At 42.2% G+C, this 24285-nt stretch overlaps 1 protein-coding gene across 1 annotated transcript; it reads left to right on the plus strand.

The window, feature by feature from the left end:
- The first annotated feature begins 1147 nt into the window (after positions 1 to 1147).
- LOC109881817 (uncharacterized) lies at positions 1148 to 17676 on the plus strand. Its single transcript, XM_031812932.1, has 13 exons — positions 1148 to 1335; positions 4998 to 5215; positions 6335 to 6478; positions 6763 to 6877; positions 8439 to 8640; positions 10582 to 10723; positions 10981 to 11136; positions 11218 to 11273; positions 11400 to 11575; positions 11827 to 12227; positions 13208 to 13304; positions 13579 to 13795; positions 16345 to 17676. Exons 1-13 carry the CDS (start codon positions 1201 to 1203, stop codon positions 16509 to 16511), a joined length of 2226 nt encoding a protein of 741 aa, XP_031668792.1. The 5' UTR covers positions 1148 to 1200; the 3' UTR covers positions 16512 to 17676.
- The last annotated feature ends 6609 nt before the right edge of the window (positions 17677 to 24285 follow it).

Below are 24285 nucleotides of genomic sequence, written 5' to 3' on the forward strand. Positions count from 1 at the left end.
TCATGTAACAGATGTGAAATGGCTAGCTAGTTAGCGGTGGTGCGCGCTAATAGCGTTTCAATCGGGCGTTGGCCTGTTACTTCACCGGGCAAAAGCGGTGAGGAAGGTAAGCCCAGTTCAAATCGAGCATCACCGGGCCATAATGTCAACAAAACAGCATGATAAATCATTCAGAAACATTAGTGACACATGTTACAATTTTCAAAGTAGTTTTCCTTGGGATAGGCCTATATAAGTTTATATAAGAGCAAAAACTTTTGAATGTGAAAACACTGAGTACTCCGCTCTTCGATTTAAAGCCGTTTTCACATGCTAGGAAACCCGGACATGTCCGACTTGTTAATTGGTTGATCGCGGCAAGTGTATAACTACAACCAGTTAGCAAATCGGAAAGTTCCGAGTTTCCTAGTTCCGACTAGTACTTAAATGCGACAGAAGGCCCAATCATGACACCGAGCAACAGCGCCGTATTGAACGACGAGTCAACTCAGAGGAAGTTGCATTTTAGCTCGCCCGGTTCACCCTGTGAGAGGAGTTTAGTCTGGGTTAAACTTGATTGCATTCGTTTTGAAAACGGCTGGGGTGAGAGAGTGCGTTTGTGCAGTACGTTTTTTTTTTCAAGAATTGGACCATATTTATAATTCTTCAAATCAAATATATGTACAAGCCGAAATAATAATTGTCACAAGAATAGGCATATGTACAGGCTATATACCAATAGCCGAATCATATATCCATAGCCATTATTCACCATAATTACAATTTTAAAAACAAGTCTTTAGCGTTTAAAAAACATGCATGGTGATACTTTTCAAATGTGTAGGTTTGGTCTAACCAGCCCAGCCTTGCAGCCGGTCTAAACACGTGAGTCAGGAAGAGTAGCTGCTAAGCTCATAGGTCACTGCAACAACAACTACCAAAATCACCAATAAGATTACAGTCTCATTGGAATCCTTTCATTGCAAAGGGAAAAACATATATATATAATGATTATAGCAATCTAATTATGAAGTGAGGCAACACAGGATCAAACAATGCGATTTTTTTTTCTCCAAATACTTTGAAGTGCATCACAAACCCGGTTATTCCAGTCATTGAATTACTCCACGCCTCCAACATATAAATGAATAGGAACGAGGAACTTGAAGGAGATGATTAGACAGACAGACAGACAGACAGATAGGCTAAGAGAAAGACATCATGGACCTTGGTATGCTGCTCCTGCTGGTACTCAGCAGTGCGGTCTGCCACAGCGCGGAGTCGACGTATTATGGCGGGACTGTGCGCTGTACAGTACCGGGATACATGCCCCCAGACTCGAAATGGACAGGGGAGGTAGGTTCCTATGAATGCATAACTTGATTTGCAATAAATAGTCTACAAAGTACATGCCAAACCTGCCAGTGCCTTTAATACTATAACACTCATAACCAGTGGTGGGAAAAGTACCCAAGTGTCGTACTAAAGTAAAAGTAAACATAGAAAACGACTCAAGTGAAGTAATCCAGTAAAATACTACTTCAGTAAAAGTCCTAAAAGGAGTGGTTTTAAATATACTGAAGTATCAAAAGTACAAGTAAATGCAATGTATCATTTCAAATTCCTTTTTAAACCACACAGCACAATTTTTTGTTTAACTTATGAATAGCCATAGCCACACTCCAACAGTCAGACATCATTTACAAACGAAGCATTTGCGTCTAGGGAGTCCGTCTGATCAGAGGCAGTAGTGAAGACCGCTTGTTCCCGATCCGACCCTTTTCCTGTCCTGCTAAAAGCATTCGAAATGAGTGCTTTTGGGTGTCAAGGAAAATGTAAGCGAGTAAAAAGTACATGTTTTTTTTACAGGGGAAATGGGAAAAAATGTATTGTGTCATTTTGGAGTCACTTTTATTGAAATAAGAATATAACATGTTTCTAAACACATTATTGTGGATGCTACTATGATTACGGATAATCCTGAATGAATCATGATATTTGTGCATCTTTCTGACTCAAGCTGACTGTCTGCCCTTTAACCAAAACATTGTTTTTGCTTAGTTACTTTACACCACTGCTCATAACCAATTTCACAAGGTACATTTACCATTTCTGGCAGTGAAAGAAACACACCATTTCTGTCTTGCTTCTATGTTCGGGAATAAAACTGTTGAAATGATGTAGCCTAATTTATCACTTTTGGGGAAGATTTTTAAAATATTTTTTAAATATTTTTTTATATGGAAATGAAAATGAATGTCAGGAGATCATGTGATCATACAGGTTTGACATGCACATCCAAGAAATACACTGATCTATAAACGAGCTCTGATTCTGAAAGACACAGAAGGTGTTCATCCATGCCTTTTCTTTAGCAACTGTTAAAGAAAACTGTTCAGACATGTAAAACAGATGTCTGACCAATCTTTATCGATTGATGGAGTATCTGGTAAAAGAATAAAGGAAGAAAGATATAGGAGGAGGAAGAGAGAAAGGAAGAGAGAAAGGAAGATAGAAGGGGGAGGAAGAGAGAAAGGAAGATAGAAGGGAGAGGAAGAGAGAAAGGAAGATAGAAGGGGGAGGAAGAGAGAAAGGAGGAGAGAAGGGGGAGGACGAGAGAAAGGAAGATAGAAGGGGGAGGAAGAGAGAAAGGAAGATAGAAGGGGGAGGAAGAGAGAAAGGAAGATAGAAGGGGGAGGAAGAGAGAAAGGAAGATAGAAGGGTGAGGAAGAGAGAAAGGAAGATAGAAGGGGGAGGAAGAGAGAAAGGAGGATGGAAGAGAGAAAGGAAGATAGAGGGGGAGGAAGAGAGAAAGGAAGATAGAGGGGGGAGGAAGAGAGAAAGGAAGATAGAAGGGGGAGGAAGAGAGAAAGGAAGATAGAGGGGGGAGGAAGAGAGAAAGGAAGATAGAGGGGGGAGGAAGAGAGAAAGGAAGATAGAAGGGGGAGGAAGAGAGAAAGGAAGATAGAAGGGGGAGGAAGAGAGAAAGGAAGATAGAGGGGGGAGGAAGAGAGAAAGGAAGATAGAAGGGGGAGGAAGAGAGAAAGGAAGATAGAGGGGGGAGGAAGAGAGAAAGGAAGATAGAGGGGGGAGGAAGAGAGAAAGGAAGATAGAAGGGGGAGGAAGAGAGAAAGGAAGATAGAAGGGGGAGGAAGAGAGAAAGGAAGATAGAGGGGGAGGAAGAGAGAAAGGAAGATAGAGGGGGGGAGAAAGAAAGATGGAGGGGGAGAAAGAGAGAAAGGAAGATGGAGGGGGAGAAAGAGAGAAAGGAAGATAGAGGGGGAGGAAGAGAGAAAGGAAGATAAAGAGAGAAAAGAAGAGATAGATAAAGCTAGGGTTGATAACAGTACAATGTAAATCCAGATGTGCTGTCATTACTCAAAACTTGTGAGGAAACTCATTGCGCTTAATAATATATCTGAGCAGTGGTGTAAAGTACTTAAGTAAACAATACTTTAAAGTACTACTTAAGTAGTTTTTGGGGGGTATCTGTACTTTACTTTACTATTTATATTTTTGGCAACTTTTACTTTTACTTCACTACATTCCGAAATAAAATTTTGTCAGGAGAATTGTCCAATTCACACACTTGTCAAAAGAACATCTCTGGTCATCCCCTTTTCCCTCTGATCTGGCGGACTCACTAAACACAACTGCTTCATTTGTTAATGATGTCTGAGTGTTGTAGTGTGCCCCCTGGCTATACATACATTTATAAACGAAAAGAGAATTGTGTCATCTGGTTTGATTAATATAAGGAATTTGAAATGATTTATACTTTTACTTTTGATACTTAAGTACATTTTAGCAATTCCATTTACTTAAGTATTTTTAAAACCAAATACTTGTAGATTTTTACACAAGTATTATTTTACTGGGTGACTATTACTTTTCTATTAAGGTATCTTGTACTTAAGTATGACAATTTAGTACCTTTTACACCACTGTATCTCAGTACAGTTACTTAAAGTGATATTGTCACTGTGACAATAGATTTGAGTTGTATCCAGATTTGAGTTGTATCAACTTGAACATTTAGACTAATGCCCCCACTAAGCCACGCCTCCAATATAATTTACCAGCATACCTTGCCTTTCAGAGTGAAGAGTACTTGTTAGTGACAGAGACATGGTTGTTGAATTCGTTCATTTTCAGTCCTGTGGCCTTCACCAAGTGAGTTTCTAGGTGAATGTTATCATTATAATAAAACTCATTATGACAATACATTACATATCTCATAAAGCCTTATTATGAATCCTGGCTTTACTCTAATACAGTAGCATGAAACTCATGGTTTACAGGCCACATAAGGCCTGCGAGTAGATTTGCAAAATTCCGGTAACTTTCCCCAAATTCCCAGATTTATTATTTTTTTAAATGGAGTTGATGTGACTTATCATTTAGTTTTGAGTCAGTACTACATAAACATTTAAAGCACTAAGGACTTTTCATTGAGTTCAACTTACTAGTAGTATTTGAGTTAAAATGCCTTGTGTTTTACAGTGTAGTTTGTGGTCAATTCCAAGTAATTTCCTGTTAGTAGATTTGCAAATGGAAAATCTTGATGTAACCATTCTTTCTATCTTGATGTAACCATTCTTTCTATCTTGATGTAACCATTCTTTCTATCTTGATGTAACCCTTATTTCTATCTTGATGTAACCATTCTTTCTATCTTGATGTAACCATTCTTTCTATCTTGATGTAACTATTCTTTCTATCTTGATGTAACTATTCTTTCTATCTTGATGTAACCATTATTTATATCTTGATGTAACCATTATTCATTCTGTCTTGATGCAACCATTTCTAAACATTCTTAATGCAACCCGACCTATCTCCCCTAGCAGGGTCCTACATTCAAAAAGCTTCTCCGAGTGGTAGTGCTGATCTAGGATCAGGGTCCCCCTGTCCATATACTCTTATTCATTATGATCTAAAAGGCACAACTGATCCTGTATCAGCGCTCCTACTCTGAGGCTGTCTGTGAGTATGGGTCCTAACCTGTGTGCTGTCAGGTACAATTCCACTACCGTGAGAATGGCCGGGACAGGTGTGAACAGCAGTTCTCCTGGGAGTGCACCAGCGGCTACTGTAATGGCAGTGCCAACCGACAAGGACCTGTCGTGCAGACCACCGACAAGGACCAGTCCGGCCAAAACCTCTGGTGCCAGTCGGAGGGACACTTCACTAGAAACTTCACTAGGGACCAGAAAACCCAATCCTACACCCTGAGGTAAACTTCGATTTTCTGGGTGTGGTGGAGGAAGGGGCGGGGGGTTGACGTCAGCCTCTGGGTGTTAGAGACAGGAAGTCATCTGTTGAATGCTGTTTTGACGAGTAATAAGCACATCATCCAGGCATCTTGACACCCCCCCCCTCCTCCCCCCGACACACACACAAACACTGTATAGTTACTGTTGCTGTGTCTGTTGTGCTCTGCCCCCCCCACCCCACCCCCCCTGTATAGTTACTGTTGCTGTGTCTGTTGTGCTCCGCCCCCCCACCCCACCCCCCCTGTATAGTTACTGTTGCTGTGTCTGTTGTGCTCCGCCCCCCCCCCCCCACCCCCCCTGTATAGTTACTGTTGCTGTGTCTGTTGTGCTCCGCCCCCCCACCCCACACCCCCTGTATAGTTACTGTTGCTGTGTCTGTTGTGCTCCGCCCCCCCCCCCCCCCCCCCCTGTATAGTTACTGTTGCTGTGTCTGTTGTGCTCCGCCCCCCCACCCCACCCCCCCTGTATAGTTACTGTTCCTGTGTCTGTTGTGCTCCGCCCCCCCCACCCCACACCCCCCCCCTGTATAGTTACTGTTGCTGTGTCTGTTGTGCTCCACCCCCCCACCCCACCCCCCCTGTATAGTTACTGTTGCTGTGTCTGTTGTGCTCCGCCCCCCCCACCCCACCCCCCCTGTATAGTTACTGTTGCTGTGTCTGTTGTGCTCCGCCCCCCCCACCCCACCCCCCTGTATAGTTACTGTTGCTGTGTCTGTTGTGCTCCGCCCCCCCCCACCCCACCCCCCCTGTATAGTTACTGTTGCTGTGTCTGTTGTGCTCCGCCCCCCCCCCCCCCCCTCCACCCCCCCTGTATAGTTACTGTTGCTGTGTCTGTTGTGCTCCCCCCCCCCCCCCCCCCCCTGTATAGTTACTGTTGCTGTGTCTGTTGTGCTCCGATCCCATCAAACAACATTTTGCTCGATTTTAATGTTGGAAAGACACAACATTGCAATCTGAGCACTGTGGAAATAACAGTTATATTGATGATGTGGATGGAATCACTAGAAAATACTGGTATCTGTCAGAATGATGTCATACTGATCTACCACTTCAATGCACTGATTCAACCTCTCATTGTAGTGACTCAGGTTGCTGTTGGGGCTCCAATGTCAATGGAAAGACCAACTGGACAATACACACCGAGGTGGATTTGGGGTTACGGGTCAGCCCGGGGCCTCCAACCCAAAACACACCTCCTGTCACAGCAACTGTCCCAACCCTGCGGTACGACCACGAGGGAAGCAATCTGAATGTACCAAAAAAGAGTTTCTGCCAAATAACCACACACTAAACTTAGTGGCATATTTCAACCTGAGCCCTTTAGAACCCATAGGGGCCGTCTCAGTCATCTACAGCAGCATTCTAGAATTCTATTGTGGTCTAAAGGGTTAAATAATAAATTCTGTTTCATTCTACATCTACATAACACTACAGCGTCGCTGTTATCTGGGATTATTATCTACTAATGAAAGTGTTTTTTTGGTTTCTCTCTGTGATGTCATGAGTAGAGTTCCTCAGAACTGCTTTTCCACTCTTCCTCTCTTGGCCTATGACCCGGATGGAGATGACGTGAGGTGCCACTTCCCTGTGAACGTCGCACACCCCAACATTACACTTGACAGGGTAATAAAATGAACAATATCCCTCCCTGCAGATTGATGTAGATGAAATCAAGCCCGTTTATTAACGGTTTAGTGCGTGGGGTATTATTACGACTTCAAAGGCACTTGAACAATTCCTGCGGAGGTACTGCAGAGGATTCCCCCTCTCAATGTTTTTATGAATATCGCTAGCAACAACAGAATAAACACATTTATTATTACATACCCACAGTAGACAAGAGGAGAATATCTTATTTCTAACGATGTCAACTTTATTTCTCAACTCTGAATATTGAGCAAATTACACTCATGGTATCCAATGACACTCACTGGAGTATCTGATTTAGGATTTTCAAAAGCACACACAAATAGGGGTGGCTTCATGTGCTCGTGGGAAATGGGAAACTGGGAAGTGGGAAGTCGTAAATCCGACATGAATGTGTTCACATGCCTTTGAAGTTAGAACGATTCTTTAACAAATACGATTTTAGCTAGCTTGATAAGCTAGCTAACGTTACTAATTATAAAATTAGCTTGCTTAACTTTGACGATATGGTCAAACTAGCTACATTATCCTCATTGATAATGTTGTAATTGTCAAAAAGGGATTTGTTGTAATTTTTGGGTTGAAAAGCTGAAATGTCAGTGGTGAAACGTCGCTACATGGCAATTCGGGAAACAACAAGCTTCCCACTTGTAACTCCGACTTAGAAGGTCGTTCCCACTTCCGATAACTCTGATAGCATGTGAATGCGGCACAGGCTACCAGTGCCACTGGCTGCTGGTAAGCTTTCTTGACTTGGACATAATGCTTTGCCAACACATGGCTGATCTTTGTTTAACCAGATAAACAGTTGCTCTTAGCAAAATGTGTTTGTAATGACCTTTCTAGCTAATAGGATATGTTAGAGTTTACACTTCCTCTTCCTATTATAATGTGGGGAGATCAAAATAATGAAAATTATCAACGAAATACTTTCATTTAAAAATGTTGATTACTTCTCCTTTCCATTATCATTTACCTGATGTGAAGGAAAAAAACGTTTTTGCTGGTTTGCCTGGGACGGGTCCCTGGGTTGCTGGTTTGCCTGGGACGGGTCCCTGGGTTGCTGGTTTGCCTGGGACGGGTCCCTGGGTTGCTGGTTTGCCTGGGACGGGTCCCTGGGTTGCTGGTTTGCCTGGGACGGGTCCCTGGGTTGCTGGTTTGCCTGGGACGGGTCCCTGGGTTGCTGGTTTGCCTGGGACGGGTCCCTGGGTTGCTGGTTTACCTGGGACGGGTCCCTGGGTTGCTGGTTTGCCTGGGACGGGTCCCTGGGTTGCTGGTTTGCCTGGGACGGGTCCCTGGGTTGCTGGTTTGCCTGGGACGGGTCCCTGGGTAAGATAATGTTGAAGATCCCTGGTCTAGTGTGAAAGACCCTTGTTTATTATTATTTATTATAAACATTCAATCCAATTGAGCACAATTAACATCCACTGATCTGGGATCAGCTTTTCCTTTTCAGATCATAATGAATAGGATTCCGTGGACAGGGAGAAACTGTTCCTAGATCAGCAGTTAATTCACTATCATCTCATCCCTCCAGGTCCAGTGCACTCTGCATGCCACGGGCCTGTTGGCTGTAGGGCTGCATGTATTTGAGGTGCTGCTGCAGGACCACCCCACTGTAGACGTCAACATGACGGGATATAAATCTAATTATACCAGAAAGGCCCTGAACGAGTCCTATGCCAGTAACCCGACTCCGACCCCGTTCAGCCGCGTGCCCTTGCAGTTTGCCGTGGAGAGTAAGTAGCATGTCTCACAGTTGAATGCTTCCTTTTGGCATAGTGAACCAACCAATCAATGTAATTCAATGTGATTTGTCTAGTGTTTTGTCTAGTCGTATAATATGTATAGATCAGTGACGCATAGTCATTTGTCAAAATATAAAACAGAATTTGAGTTTTATTTTGGTAAAAGTGTTGTAGGTTTCAAAATAGAACTCGTAGTTTGTTTATGCAAATTATGTTATGTTCACCTGGTGGAATGACAGTAAAGATGATGGTGCGTTCCAAAATGGCAACCTGCATGGTTTTAATCTCCCTAATTACATGACTAATTACCTTTATTTACTGAGAGCAGCACAAAATGCTATCAATCTAGCTAAAAACAAACACCCTACTGCCCCTGATAAAATAATCAGACAACAATTTAGTCAGAAGCATTGTCAGTCATTGCTTACAGACATGTATGTCGCTGTGGATCCTCTAAAGGGGTAATCTGGGATTCCAACAATGACAAAGCAGACACCATTCCACTTTTTTTGGTAAACAGCTGAGGGATGATTCTGGAGAAATGCAACCACTCTCAAATGTATAGACGGGGCTATGCATACAAGGACTGACTATCCATGAGATCAAAATGATAGCTATGGATACAAGGACTGACCATCCATGAGATCAAAATGATAGCTATGGATACAAGGACTGACCATCCATGAGATCAAAATAATAGCTATGCATACAAGGACTGACTATCCATCAGATCGAAATGATAGCTATGGATACAAGGACTGACCATCCATGAGATCAAAATGATAGCTATGGATACAAGGACTGACCATCCATGAGATCAAAATAATAGCTATGGATACAAGGACTGACTATCCATGAGATCAAAATGATAGCTATGGATACAAGGACTGACCATCCATGAAATCTAAATGATAGCAATGGATACAAGGACTCACTATCCATGAGATCAAAATGATAGCTATGGATACAAGGACTGACTATCCATCAGATCAAAATGATAGCTATGGATACAAGGACTGACCATCCATGAGATCAAAATGATAGCTATGGATACAAGGACTGACCATCCATGAGATCAAAATGATAGCTATGGATACAAGGACTAACCATCCATGAGATCAAAATGATAGCTATGGATGCAAGGACTGACCATCCATGAGATCAAAATGATAGCTATGGATACAAGGACTGACCATCCATGAGATCAAAATGATAGCTATGGATACAAGGACTAACCATCCATGAGATCAAAATGATAGCTATGGATGCAAGGACTGACCATCCATGAGATCAAAATGATAGCTATGGATACAAGGACGGACTCTCCATCAGATCAAAATGATAGCTATGGATACAAGGACGGACTCTCCATCAGATCAAAATGATAGCTTTAACCATGCTATAAAGCTATACAAACATTAGATTAAATAAAACAAGCTTGTATTTTAGCTAGTGATTTATTAAGACAGTTGAACTAAGCTCCTGAGGCATTTCTATAAGTTATAGTCTTGAAGAATCAATGTCTATATATCATGAATTTAATAGTATAATAATGGATGTAGCAATCCCAGAATGCCCCTTTATTAACACACCCACTAGATGTCTAAAACCTGTCCTTTCTGTGGTTTTAGTCCAGCCAACTCTGTCCAACTGTCTCCCTGGCTACATAGAGAATGCCAAGAGTGTGCAAAGCTGTCATCAAGGCAAAGGGTGGCTACTTTGAAGAATCTCAAATATAAAATATATTTCGATTTGTTTAACACTTTTTTTTGGTTACTACATGATTCCATATGTGTCATTTCATAGTTTTGATGTCTTCACTATTATTCTACAATTTAGAAAATAGTAAAAATAAGTAACCCTTGAATGAGTAGGTGTGTCTAAATGTTTGACTGGTACTGTATCTAAAACCTGTCCTTTCTGTGGTTTTAGTCCAGCCAGCTCTATCCAACTGTCTCCCTGGCTACATACGACCACAGTTCTTCACTCCAACACCTTCACATGGGGATGTCCATCATGCCGCTGTGGGTCACCTGTACCAACTCGAAGCCCGAGTAAAAACCGCCCATGCCAAGTAAGAGTACCTCTCTCACCTACATCACCTTACTGTCCAAAACTCCATCGACTTCCCCCGTTGTTTTACCTCTGGACTGACTGACTGCAGAGACCACAACACTTAGCAATGCTCGTTTTTTTAAACCAGCTTGAAAACAGCACATGAAAACTGAAAATGAATGAGATGAATAGAGTTTGATATAACCAAAATACTCCTTGGCATCCTCGCACTTGTCCAAGGGGTTGTAACTTCTCTGTCTTTCTGCTTCCTCAAAGGACATTTGACTTCCAGGTCAGCGGTCCTTCCAACATGACCAAGAAGATCAGGGATGAGGGCTTTGGGGTCACGAGGCTCTTCCTGGGTTGGATCCCGCAGGAAAGACACCTGAGACAAAACATTCCCATCTGTTTCACTGCCGAGACAAAGGAGAGGTTCGTTGAAGGGACATTTACAGTAATTGTTGTTGTTGTCGTTCTGTGGTCATTGTTGTTCTCATTTGTTCTTCATTTCAGCCAGTCAGAGATGAGATGTGTGGTTGTGGTGGTGGCCAAAGCCCTCGCACTTACAGGTTAGTTGATTTTCACCCCCTTCAATCATTGCACTGTTGCTAGATAGACTTCCATGTATGTTATAGGGTAAGATCCAATCCTAACGTGATGACACACACATAACACGTCATATCCTCTGTGTACAGGTGAGGCGAATGTTTCATGCACAGAGAATAGGATCAGCATCGCCGTGAGCAAGGCCTATCTGCCTGGGGTGGACATGAAGTGGCTGCGGCTAGCCGACTCATCCTGCTCCCTAACCTCCAACCAAACACACATCATGGGCACCATGTCACTCAAAACCTGTGGCACAAAGATGGAGGTATGAGAAATAATCGAACACACACACACACACACACACACACACACACACACACACACACACACACACACACACACACACACACACACACACACACACACACACACACACACACACACACACACACACACACACACACACACACACACACACACACACACACATACTTGGAGGTGTGCCATCTCTTTCTCCTTTCTTGTGTTTTGTTTCTTATCTTCCTAAATCTGGTTTCTCTCTCCGCTTCTATCTAGGATGCAGGTGACTTCATGGTGTTCAAAAACGAAATAAACTCCTTCGACGCGGTCAACGCGACCATCACGCGACGTAACCGGATCAACATCGGCTTCTCCTGCCGGTATCCCAAGACCGTCAGCATTTCCAACTATTACCAGATCCACAGCTCCAACTACATGTTCACAGAGTCCAACTTTGGTAGCTTCGGCTACACCTTTGAGGTCTTCAAGGACAGTAAGTTCACCCAGAAGGTGGATCCCAGTGCTTACCCAGTGAAGGTGAAGCTAATGGACAGGCTGTACATGGGCATCCAGGCCCAGGCCGATCTGCCCAAGGTACAGCTATTGGTGGAGTCTTGCAAAGCCACTCCGGATGACAGCGCCAGCAGCAGTCTCTTCTACGACCTCATCGAAGACGGGTGAGGAAGGGGTCCCACAGAAGGGCTGTGGGCTTGAAGCTGTGAAAGTGGAAATGCAGGAATCTGCCATCGTGCTGTATTTCTGACATGTTGAACCTTTATTTAGGCAGGGTGGAGTCCCGGTGAGGCCAAGGTCTCCTTTACAAGGGAGCCCTGCATGACAAACTATTACACACTCAAGGCAGCAGAGGAAATACACAACATTTTTCCTTGTTTACCACCCCTGTTGCATTATGTGGCCTGAAATGCAAATCTTATTTTGTTTACCTGCAAGAGTAAAGAATGTGTGAACCACAGGTAACAGTCAACATAATGTTCTATTCCTAAATGATAAACAACAGGTAACAGTCAACATAATGTCACCTTCCTAAATGATAAACAACAGGTAACAGTCAACATAATGTCACCTTCCTAAATGGTAAACAACAGGTAACAGTTAACATAATGTCACCTTCCTAAATGGTAAACAACAGGTAACAGTCAACATAATGTCACCTTCCTAAATGATAAACAACAGGTAACAGTCAACATAATGTTGTATTCCTAAATGATAAACAACAGGTAACAGTCAACATAATGTCACCTTCCTAAATGGTAAACAACAGGTAACAGTCAACATAATGTCACCTTCCTAAATGATAAACAACAGGTAACAGTCAACATAATGTTGTATTCCTAAATGATAAACAACAGGTAACAGTCAACATAATGTCACCTTCCTAAATGATAAACAACAGGTAACAGTCAACATAATGTTGTATTCCTAAATGGTAAACAATGTTGTTTTGTTTTCCCTAATTATTTTGTTTGTTTTCCACAGTTGCTATTTGTCTACCAGTCTTTATTGACTAAGAGAAGCACATAATGCTATTGGCAAGCTTCAAATGGGACTGAGAGAATACACAAACGTAATCATGAATGAATTTGTCTCCATCCTGTCTCAGTAAAAATGTACTTTCTTTCTTTCTTTTACAATGAAGGTGTCTAAAGGACGAGACAGTCAAGGTTTATCCCGGGAACCGAACCCAATTCTACTTTGAGGTCCAGGCCTTCAAATTCACTGGGAGCTACGACCAGGTAAAACCCAACATCAAACTGACTTGACTTCACATTCTTTCTTTCTTTCTTATATTTACTGACTTTATTAGGGCATAATCATGTTGCATCAATGTGGAATTTACCTGACGACATCAAGATCGCACAGGTTTGGTCTTATTCAGACATAGATTTCAACCTAAATGTTTATTCCACAAATATCAATCCAACTGGTTGATTGTGGATGTTGATCCAGTATTAGGAACACCTTCTTGGATGATCACCTCCCCTTTCACATCCCATGACCCTCCTCCAGGTGTTCCTCACCTGTACCGTCATCCTGTGTGAGGTAGGAAACCCCAACTCTAGGTGTGACCAGGGCTGCCTGAACAAAGCCTCGCGGAGGCGCAGGCGAGATCTCCCCAACGGAGAGACAGACAGGCACTACATTACCCAGGGTCCTTTCCGTGTGGTCAGAGAGACCCAGCCCAGTGCAGACCAGAAGACAGGTGCAGGTGAAAAGACAGGTGCAGGTAATTACCCCACTCTTAGGGATGGATCAAAATTTACAGAATTGGTACCTACAGGAAAAGGGGGAGGGTTATGCTTTTTCTATTTCAGTCAAGGGGAAGGTTTTTGAGGTCTAGTCCAGGGGAGGGTCATGTAATTGATGAAATGTAAATATTTCTCAGTGTTTTTGAATTAGTTTCTTATTAGGCTATATATCAATGTGTGCCCGATGCCACCCCTCATCTCTGATTCTCCACTGGACACGCAATATCAAGTGAGCCTATAGGCTGTTAAGAGTGGTCTCAATCAAATGACCCATAGCCTATAGGCTGTTTAGAGTGGTCTCAATCAAATGATCCATAGCCTATAGGCTGTTTAGAGTGGTCTCAATCAAATGATCCATAGCCTATAGGCTACGAAGTGCATGCTGGGAGAAGCACAGAGCAAAGTTATATTTCTAAGATCGCTGATGGGAGTGTGTAAATCAAACTAGGCTGCATTACACACTGCAATGGATATTCCAACCCTGAGCCCCGGCCTGCTCTGTTCTTGTTGACCATCCCTTCCCCCCAAAAAACGGTGTTCTGCCTAACCAATGGCTGTGCTCTGTAGGCCCATCCTAACCAATGGCTGTGCTCTGTAGGCCTATCCTAACCAATGGCTGTGCTCTGTAGGCCTATGGTGGCAGTTCAGGGAGAGAGTCAAAGGCTTCCTCTGAAATGTTTTGTTAGATTAGGCCTAGTCCAACAAATGCACCAACTTGCGGTCAGACTAGCCTAAAGCCTATGTTCTGTTCTGTTCAGCTTGAGAAGGAGATTCTGCCCTTGTCCAGTCGTGAAATCCATAGATTAGGGAGGAAATGAATTTATTTAAATTTACTGATTTACTGTAACTCTGTAAAATAACTGAAATCGTTGAAAATACACGATATATTCAAAAGTATGTGGACACCCCTTCAAATGAGTGGATTTGGCTATTTCAGACACACCTTTGCTGACAGGTGTATACAATTGAGCACACAGCCATGCAATCTCCATAGACAAACATTGGCAGTAGAATAGCCTTACTGAAGAGGCACCGTCATAGGACGCCACCTTTCCAACAAGTCAGTCTGTCAAGTTACTGCATTGCTAAAGGTCAACTATAGGTGCTGTACCTAGGAGCAACAACGGCTCAGCCGGGAAGTGGAAGGCCAAACAAGCTCACAGAACGGACCAGCGAGTGCTGAAACGCGTAAAAATCGTCTCTCCTCAGTTGCAACACTCACAACCGAGATCCAAACTGCCTCTGGAAGCAACGTCAGCATAAGAACTGTTTTTTGGGAGCTTCATGAAATGTGTTTCCATGGCCGAGCAGCCGCATACAAGCCTAAGATCACCATGTGCAATACCAAGTGTCGGCTGCAGTGGTGTAAAGCTCGCCGCCATTGGAACAGTGGAAACGCGTTCTCTGGAGCGATGAATTACGCTTCACCATCTGGCAGTCCGACGGTTGATTCTGAGTTTGGCGAATGCCAGAAGAGCGCTACCTGCCTGAATGCGTAAAGTTTGGTGTAGGAGAAATAATGGTCTGGGTTTCATGGTTTGGCCCCTTAGTTCCAGTGAAGGGAAATCTTAACGTTACAGAATACAATGACATTCTAGACGATTCTGTGCTTCCAATTTTGTGGCACAGTTTGGGGAAGGCTCTTTCCTGTTTCATCACGACAATGATGAAGTGAGGTCCATACAGAAATGATTTGTCAAGATTGGTGTTGAAAAACTTGACTGGCCTGCACAGAGCCCTGACCTCAACCTCATCGAACACCTTTGGGATGAATTGGAATGCCGACTGCGAGCCAGGCCTAATCGCCCAACATCAGTGCCCGACCTCATTAATGCTCTTGTGGCTGAATGAAAGTAAGTCCCCGCAGCAATGATCCAACATCTAGTGGAAATCCTTCCCAGAAGAGTGGAGGCAGTTATCGCTGCAAATGGGGGGACCAACTCCATATTAATGCCCATGATTTTGGAATGAGATGTTCGATGAGCAGGTGTCCACATACTTTTGCCCTCATAGTGTATCTGTTGCTGAAGGCAGGGCCATCCATTTTCCTTTCAGAGGTCTGATTTTCTCCATGTAACCGCGATTATAAATAACGTTCACCCTCTTAGTAAAGGATTCATTCTGATCAGGATTAGACCAGAAAAACATCAGTATGTCCCAGACAATTATGTTGAAGCATTTAGGATTAGGTTATAGGGTTAACCAGACCTAAAACATAACCCAGAACCCTGAACATGCTGACTGACTTTTTCATGACTGCTTTTCCTTGCCTGCTTTTTCCTAAATGAACAAATATAAACTCCCATTACTCTGATCCCATTACTTGGTTGTTTTTGCTGTTTTTTTATTTAACTAGACAAGTCAGTTAAGAACAAATTCTTATTTTCAATGACGGCCTAGGAACAGTGGGGTTAACTGCCTGTTCAGGGGCAGAACGACAGATTTGTACCTTGTCAGCTCGGGGATTTGAACTTGCAACCTTTCGGTTACTAGTCCAACACTCTAACCTCTGCCGTGTTGATTACAGCTCCTGTTGTAGATGTGGAAGCTACATATTTTCTCAGATCGGACATGGGAACCATAGTCTTCGCCGGGCTGTTCATCATGACCTTGATTCTGCTGACAGTGGTCGTGGTCTATTTTCTGAAGAAGAGCAGAGCTGAAGAACACGAGGCTCTCATTGCATATGATTAGAGAAATGTATGTAACTGGATTTGTGCCTGACCAGGGTCACTTCTGGTTTCCCAAAAGTAAAGCACACCTTTCTTTTAGTTTTACTTTAAACAACAAATTAACACTAGTTTACATACTGAATACGGTAACATTAACTACACAAATTAACACTAGTTTACATACTGAATACGGTAACATTACTACACAAATTAACACTAGTTTACATACTGAATACGGTAACATTACTACACAAATTAACACTAGTTTACATACTGAATACGGTAACATTACTACACAAATTAACACTAGTTTACATACTGAATACGGTAACATTACTACACAAATTAACACTAGTTTACATACTGAATACAGTAACATTACTACACAAATTAACACTAGTTTACATACTGAATACGGTAACATTAACTACACAAATTAACACTAGTTTACATACTGAATACGGTAACATTAACTACACAAATGAACACTAGTTTACATACTGAATACAGTAACATTACTACACAAATTAACACTAGTTTACATACTGAATACAGTAACATTACTACACAAATTAACACTAGTTTACATACTGAATACGGTAACATTACTACACAAATTAACACTAGTTTACATACTGAATACGGTAACATTACTACACAAATTAACACTAGTTTACACACTGAATACGGTAACATTACTACACAAATTAACACTAGTTTACATACTGAATACGGTAACATTACTACACAAATGAACACTAGTTTACATACTGAATACGGTAACATTAACTACACAAATTAACACTAGTTTACATACTGAATACGGTAACATTACTACACAAATGTAGTTGGTTCATTCTTATTCACTTTTCTGTGATATAGACATTTGGATCAACTGTTTGATACTCCTGACTCAAGAAAGTGGAAGAAATGGGTTGTTGTTGAGAATCCTGTTATGCAAATAAGTCTGTATTGATTAAATACATTTTAGGCAAAAGTACTCTTTTATACTGTTCTCTGCCTCACCACTCATTCAAACATGATTTATTGCTTTAAAGGGGCAATCATTTTATGACTAATAAATGTATGATATTTGTTGATTCTTGAATATTTATAAATTCCTCATGAGTTTAGTTCAAGTGTTGTACCCCCATCAGAACCCAAAATATATGCTTGTTTTACTTCAATGTTTGTTAAGCGTCTATCTGTATTTTTGTCCAAATTGAGTTATTGACATTTAGCCTTGTTCTGTTCAATGTTCTCTACCTATATATATATATTACTCTAAATACCCCAATTCAGGTTAAGTTCAGAAGAATACAAGATAAAAATAGCTGACACCGTTCAAATCAATGAGGAAAATGTAAAGCCAATTATCTCAGAATCTTCTTTATGCAGACAGAACCTTTTGGTCCCAAACTCTAAATGTGTTTGTTTAGGTCATGACCTCTACTACCTGCCACTCTCTCTATTGGTTAGTTTATGTCATGACCTCTACTACCTGCCACTCTCTCCATTGGTTTGTTTATGTCATGACCTCTACTACCTGCCACTCTCTCTATTGGTTAGTTTATGTCATGACCTCTACTACCTGCCACTCTCTCTATTGGTTAGTTTATGTCATGACCTCTACTACCTGCCACTCTCTCTATTGGTTTGTTTATGTCATGACCTCTACTACCTGCCACTCTCTCTATTGGTTAGTTTATGTCATGACCTCTACTACCTGCCACTCTCTCTATTGGTTTGTTTATGTCATGACCTCTACTACCTGCCACTCTCTCTATTGGTTAGTTTATGTCATGACCTCTACTACCTGCCACTCTCTCTATTGGTTAGTTTATGTCATGACCTCTACTACCTGCCACTCTCTCTATTGGTTTGTTTATGTCATGACCTCTACTACCTGCCACTCTCTCTATTGGTTAGTTTATGTCATGACCTCTACTACCTGCCACTCTCTCTATTGGTTAGTTTATGTCATGACCTCTACTACCTGCCACTCTCTCTATTGGTTAGTTTATGTCATGACCTCTACTACCTGCCACTCTCTCCATTGGTTAGTTTATGTCATGACCTCTACTACCTGCCACTCTCTCCATTGGTTAGTTTATGTCATGACCTCTACTACCTGCCACTCTCTCTATTGGTTAGTTTATGTCATGACCTCTACTACCTGCCACTCTCTCTATTGGTTTGTTTATGTCATGACCTCTACTACCTGCCACTCTCTCTATTGGTTAGTTTATGTCATGACCTCTACTACCTGCCACTCTCTCTATTGGTTAGTTTATGTCATGACCTCTACTACCTGCCACTCTCTCTATTGGTTAGTTTATGTCATGACCTCTACTACCTGCCACTCTCTCCATTGGTTAGTTTATGTCATGACCTCTACTACCTGCCACTCTCTCTATTGGTTAGTTTATGTCATGACCTCTACTACCTGCCACTCTCTCCATTGGTTAGTTTATGTCATGACCTCTACTACCTGCCACTCTCTCTATTGGTTAGTTTATGTCATGACCTCTACTACCTGCCACTCTCTCTATTGGTTAGTTTATGTCATGACCTCTACTACCTGCCACTCTCTCCATTGGTTAGTTTATGTCATGACCTCTACTACCTGCCACTCTCTCTATTGGTTAGTTTATGTCATGACCTCTACTACCTGCCACTCTCTCTATTGGCTTGTTTATGTCATGACCTCTACTACCTGCCACTCTCTCTATTGGTTAGTTTATGTCATGACCTCTACTACCTGCCACTCTCTCTATTGGTTAGTTTATGTCATGACCTCTACTACCTGCCACTCTCTCTATTGGTTAGTTTATGTCATGACCTCTACTACCTGCCACTCTCTCTATTGGTTAGTTTATGTCATGACCTCTACTACCTGCCACTCTCTCTATTGGTTAGTTTATGTCATGACCTCTACTACCTGCCACTCTCTCTATTGGTTAGTTTATGTCATGACCTCTACTACCTGCCACTCTCTCTATTGGTTAGTTTATGTCATGACCTCTACTACCTGCCACTCTCTCTATTGGTTAGTTTATGTCATGACCTCTACTACCTGCCACTCTCTCTATTGGTTAGTTTAGGTCATGACCTCTACTACCTGCCACTCTCTCTATTGGTTAGTTTATGTCATGACCTCTACTACCTGCCACTCTCTCTATTGGTTAGTTTATGTCATGACCTCTACTACCTGCCACTCTCTCTATTGGTTAGTTTATGTCATGACCTCTACTACCTGCAACTCTCTCTATTGGTTAGTTTATGTCATGACCTCTACTACCTGCCACTCTCTCTATTGGTTAGTTTATGTCATGACCTCTACTACCTGCCACTCTCTCTATTGGTTAGTTTATGTCATGACCTCTACTACCTGCCACTCTCTCTATTGGTTAGTTTATGTCATGACCTCTACTACCTGCCACTCTCTCTATTGGTTAGTTTATGTCATGACCTCTACTACCTGCCACTCTCTCTATTGGTTTGTTTAGGTCATGACCTCTACTACCTGCCACTCTCTCTATTGGTTAGTTTAGGTCATGACCTCTACTACCTGCCACTCTCTCTATTGGTTAGTTTATGTCATGACCTCTACTACCTGCCACTCTCTCTATTGGTTAGTTTATGTCATGACCTCTACTACCTGCAACTCTCTCTATTGGTTAGTTTATGTCATGACCTCTACTACCTGCCACTCTCTCTATTGGTTAGTTTATGTCATGACCTCTACTACCTGCCACTCTCTCTATTGGTTAGTTTATGTCATGACCTCTACTACCTGCCACTCTCTCTATTGGTTAGTTTATGTCATGACCTCTACTACCTGCCACTCTCTCTATTGGTTAGTTTATGTCATGACCTCTACTACCTGCCACTCTCTCTATTGGTTTGTTTAGGTCATGACCTCTACTACCTGCCACTCTCTCTATTGGTTAGTTTAGGTCATGACCTCTACTTCCTGCCACTCTCTCTATTGGAAGTAAAACATACTTAAACGTACAACTGATGTAGTTTTGGGGGGGGGGGGGGGGTATCTGTACTTGACTTCACTATTCATATTTTTAACAATGTTTACTTTTACTTCACTACATTCCTAAAGAAAATAATGTACTTTTTACTCCATAATTTCCCCCCTGACACCCAAAAGACGTGTTACATTTTGAATGCTTCGCAGGACAGGAAAATTGTTATCAGTAAAAGAAATCAAACCTAGAAAATTGTGCTGTGTTGTTCGCTTAATGTAAGGAATTAGATTTTTATTTTTGTAACTTTTGATACTTAATGTATATTTGAGCAATTACATTTACTTTTTTGATACTTAAGTTGATTTAAAACCAAATACTTTTAGACTTTTACTCAAATAGTATTTTACTGGGTGACTTTCACTTTTACTTGAGTCGTTTTCTCAAGGTTTCTTTACTTTTACTCAAGTATAACTGTTGTGTACTTTTTTCCACCACTAGTCTGCTAATACTGTACATATTCTAATTCAAATGACTACGTTAAAAGTGCCACTGGAATAAACACAAATTCACCAAAACTGTAAAAAAAAATAGATACATGAATACATAGTTAAGCGACACCTGCAGTAATGTGAGCCCTTGAGGGGGGAGTTTTGATGCTAGAATAGATCTGAAGAGGAATTTTACCCTTCACTCTAGAGGATGGACCATCGTAGGAGGACAACATGCAGGCAGATAGGAAAAGGACAGCATACTTTAAATGCTTCCACTTGACTGTTGAAAGTATCCGTGCCTTCAGCAAGTATTCATACTGTCGTGGCAATTCTACACAGGGACACTCAAAGTCATGATTTAAATGCATCGTCCTTTATGATCAGTGCGATCGAGAGGTTCCAACCAACTCAATGCATTAAGTACACATTACCATAAGCAGTTCTCTTATATACTTACACAGAAGTAATATTTGCATGATTTAGCGGAATTATATGACCGACCAATACCTCACGAGGCTTCTTCTCTCCAAGCGAAGATCTTGAAACTGAGATATTGTTCTCAAAACAAGGGTCTGGGGATACTGCCAAATTGCAATTATCACAGTGCGGATTTCTCCCAGGCACGTTTAATCAGTCACTTGCATGAACACATAAATTGGTTATTAGAAAAGCACACACATAAATATGTCCATCACAATACCCCTTGACTTATTCCACATTACAGCCTGAATTCAAAATGGATTCAATACTTCTCTCACTCTCACCCATTTACACACAATACCCCCATAATGACAAAGTGACATGTTTTTAGAAATGTTTAGCAAAAGTATAGAAAATGAAATACAGAAATATCTAATTTACATAAGTATTCACACCCCTGAGTCAATACATGTTGGAATTACCTTTGGCAGCGATTACAGTATTTCTGGGTAAATCTCTAAGAGCTTTGCACACTAGGATTGCACAATATTTGCACATTATTCAATAAAAAATGATTGAAGCTGGGTCAAGTTGGTTATTAATCATTGCTAGACAGACATTTTCAAGCCACTTTAGACTGTCCCTAGGCCACTCAGGAACATTCAAGATCGTTTTGGTAAACAACACCAGTGTTTTAGAGAGACAGAGAGAGTGAGGGACAGCGAGAGATTGAGGGACAGCGAGAGAGTGAGGGACAGCGAGAGAGTGAGGGACAGAGAGAGAGTGAGGGACAGAGAGAGAGAGTGAGAGAGTGAGAGAGTGAGGGACAGCGAGAGAGTGAGAGACAGAGAGAGTGAGGGACAGCGAGAGAGTGAGGGACAGAGAGAGAGAGTGAGAGAGTGAGGGACAGCGAGAGAGTGAGGGACAGCGAGAGAGTGAGGGACAGAGAGAGAGTGAGGGACAGAGAGAGAGTGAGGGACAGAGAGAGAGAGAGACAGACAGAGAAAGAGAGAGACGGACAGAGAGAGAGAGAGAGACAGAGAGAGTGAGGGACAGCGAGAGAGTGAGGGACAGCGAGAGAGTGAGGGACAGAGAGAGAGAGTGAGAGAGTGAGAGAGTGAGGGACAGCGAGAGAGTGAGAGACAGAGAGAGTGAGGGACAGCGAGAGAGTGAGGGACAGAGAGAGAGAGTGAGAGAGTGAGGGACAGCGAGAGAGTGAGGGACAGCGAGAGAGTGAGAGAGTGAGGGACAGAGAGAGAGTGAGGGACAGAGAGAGAGTGAGGGACAGAGAGAGAGAGACGGACAGAGAGAGAGAGAAAGACGGACAGAGAGAGATAGAGACGGACAGAGAGAGAGAGACGGACAGAGAAAGAGAGAGACGGACAGAGAGAGAGAGAGAGAGAGAGAGACGGACAGAGAGAGATAGAGATGGACAGAGACAGAGAGACGGACAGAGAGAGAGAGAGAGACGGACAGAGAGAGAGAGGTACAGAGAGAGACGGACAGATGTGGTGTGTCCTAACGAACTAGACACAGGTAGGCCTACAAATTCCAGACATATGAGTGATTCTTTCATTGAAAAGTCCTTTTCCGATTCGATCGGCTCATAGCCAATAGCTTGACCGCAATAATTCACAATCCACAACCTTTTCTCTTCATGGATGCACAAGGAAGTTCCTGTTGCAGTGAGGTGTCAAAATCCATTTTCAGGTAAGCGTTGTCCATCATGTCAGTCTATTGACATCGTTTACGGGAAAAGGTATTTCGACAGCGTTTACTGGAACAGGTATTGTTGACTCAATTAAATGCTTTACAATCAGTTGCTTGACAACATAACATGCAACAATTCACACTGAAACAGAACATTTCATCCTGGAAAGTCCAGTCTGTTTGTGCTAACATTCCACTCCTTGCCACTCCTTGCCATACCATACATGTTTGTCATGACAAGTAAATCCCTCCAGGATTTCGTCTCATTCTTTGTGATTTTTCACACAATATTCTTACATATTGCATGACAAATTTCAATCATTTTTATCCAATTTGTTCTGAAAAATGCACTGGCGGGGAAATAGACAGTATAAAAAAATATTAACACGAATCATTTAAGAGCTTCTTAAATTTCTGCATCAGCATTGTGTCGTTGGGGCTATTTTGTTGATTCCATTTTCCCTCAGACGGACCCTGCTTCTCCTGGCCATTCCTCGTAAGAACACGTTTTCTTTTCCGACATTCTCGTTGCCAGTAATCAGAAATCCCGCAATAATGACATACACCAGGTTTCTCCTCTGTTGGTCGAATAATGTTTCGCTCGGAACCTGCACAAAACTGATGACAGTCGGTTTATTATGTTGATTGATGTCCCTGATCAGTCGTGACAACCTGTCGATGATGTTGCCGTAGTTTTGTCTCTCCCAAATCAGCATTTGTGGAAACAAATGTTTTTCACATCATCATGTATGGATTGCATCAGCTGATGTGTGATTGCCCCATATTGCCCCAATATTCTTACAATGACAGCTTTGCACACTCTTGGCATTCTCTCAACCAGATTCAGCTGGAATGCTTTTCCAACAAATAGCCCTTACACAGCCTGGAGGTGTGTTTTGTTCATTGCCCTGTTGTAAAACAAACGAGAGTCCCACTAACACAAACTAGATGGGATGGCGTCTCGCTGCAGAATGCTGTGGTAGCCGTGCTGTTTACGTGTGCCTTGAATTCTAAATAAATCACAGACAGTGTCACCAACAAAGCACCCCCACACCATGACAACTCCTCCTCCATGCTTCACGGTGGGAACCACGCATGCAGAGATCATCCGTTCACCTACAGTACACTGCGTCTCACAAAGACATGGCAGTTGGAACCAAAATTCATATATTTGGACCGATTTCAGGACAGA

Source organism: Oncorhynchus kisutch, unplaced genomic scaffold (assembly GCF_002021735.2).
Source record: "Oncorhynchus kisutch isolate 150728-3 unplaced genomic scaffold, Okis_V2 Okis03b-Okis08b_hom, whole genome shotgun sequence".
Classification (NCBI taxonomy): Eukaryota; Metazoa; Chordata; class Actinopteri; order Salmoniformes; family Salmonidae; genus Oncorhynchus; species Oncorhynchus kisutch.

Excerpts from the sequence above, each read along its gene's own strand:
- LOC109881817 (XM_031812932.1), top strand. The coding sequence starts at position 1,201 with ATGGACCTTGGTATGCTGCTCCTGCTGGTACTCAGCAGTGCGGTCTGC. Across the intron at positions 5,216-6,334 it reads ACCCAATCCTACACCCTGAG|TGACTCAGGTTGCTGTTGGG; the intron begins GTAAACTTCGAT and ends CTCTCATTGTAG. Across the intron at positions 6,479-6,762 it reads GCAACTGTCCCAACCCTGCG|AGTTCCTCAGAACTGCTTTT; the intron begins GTACGACCACGA and ends TGTCATGAGTAG.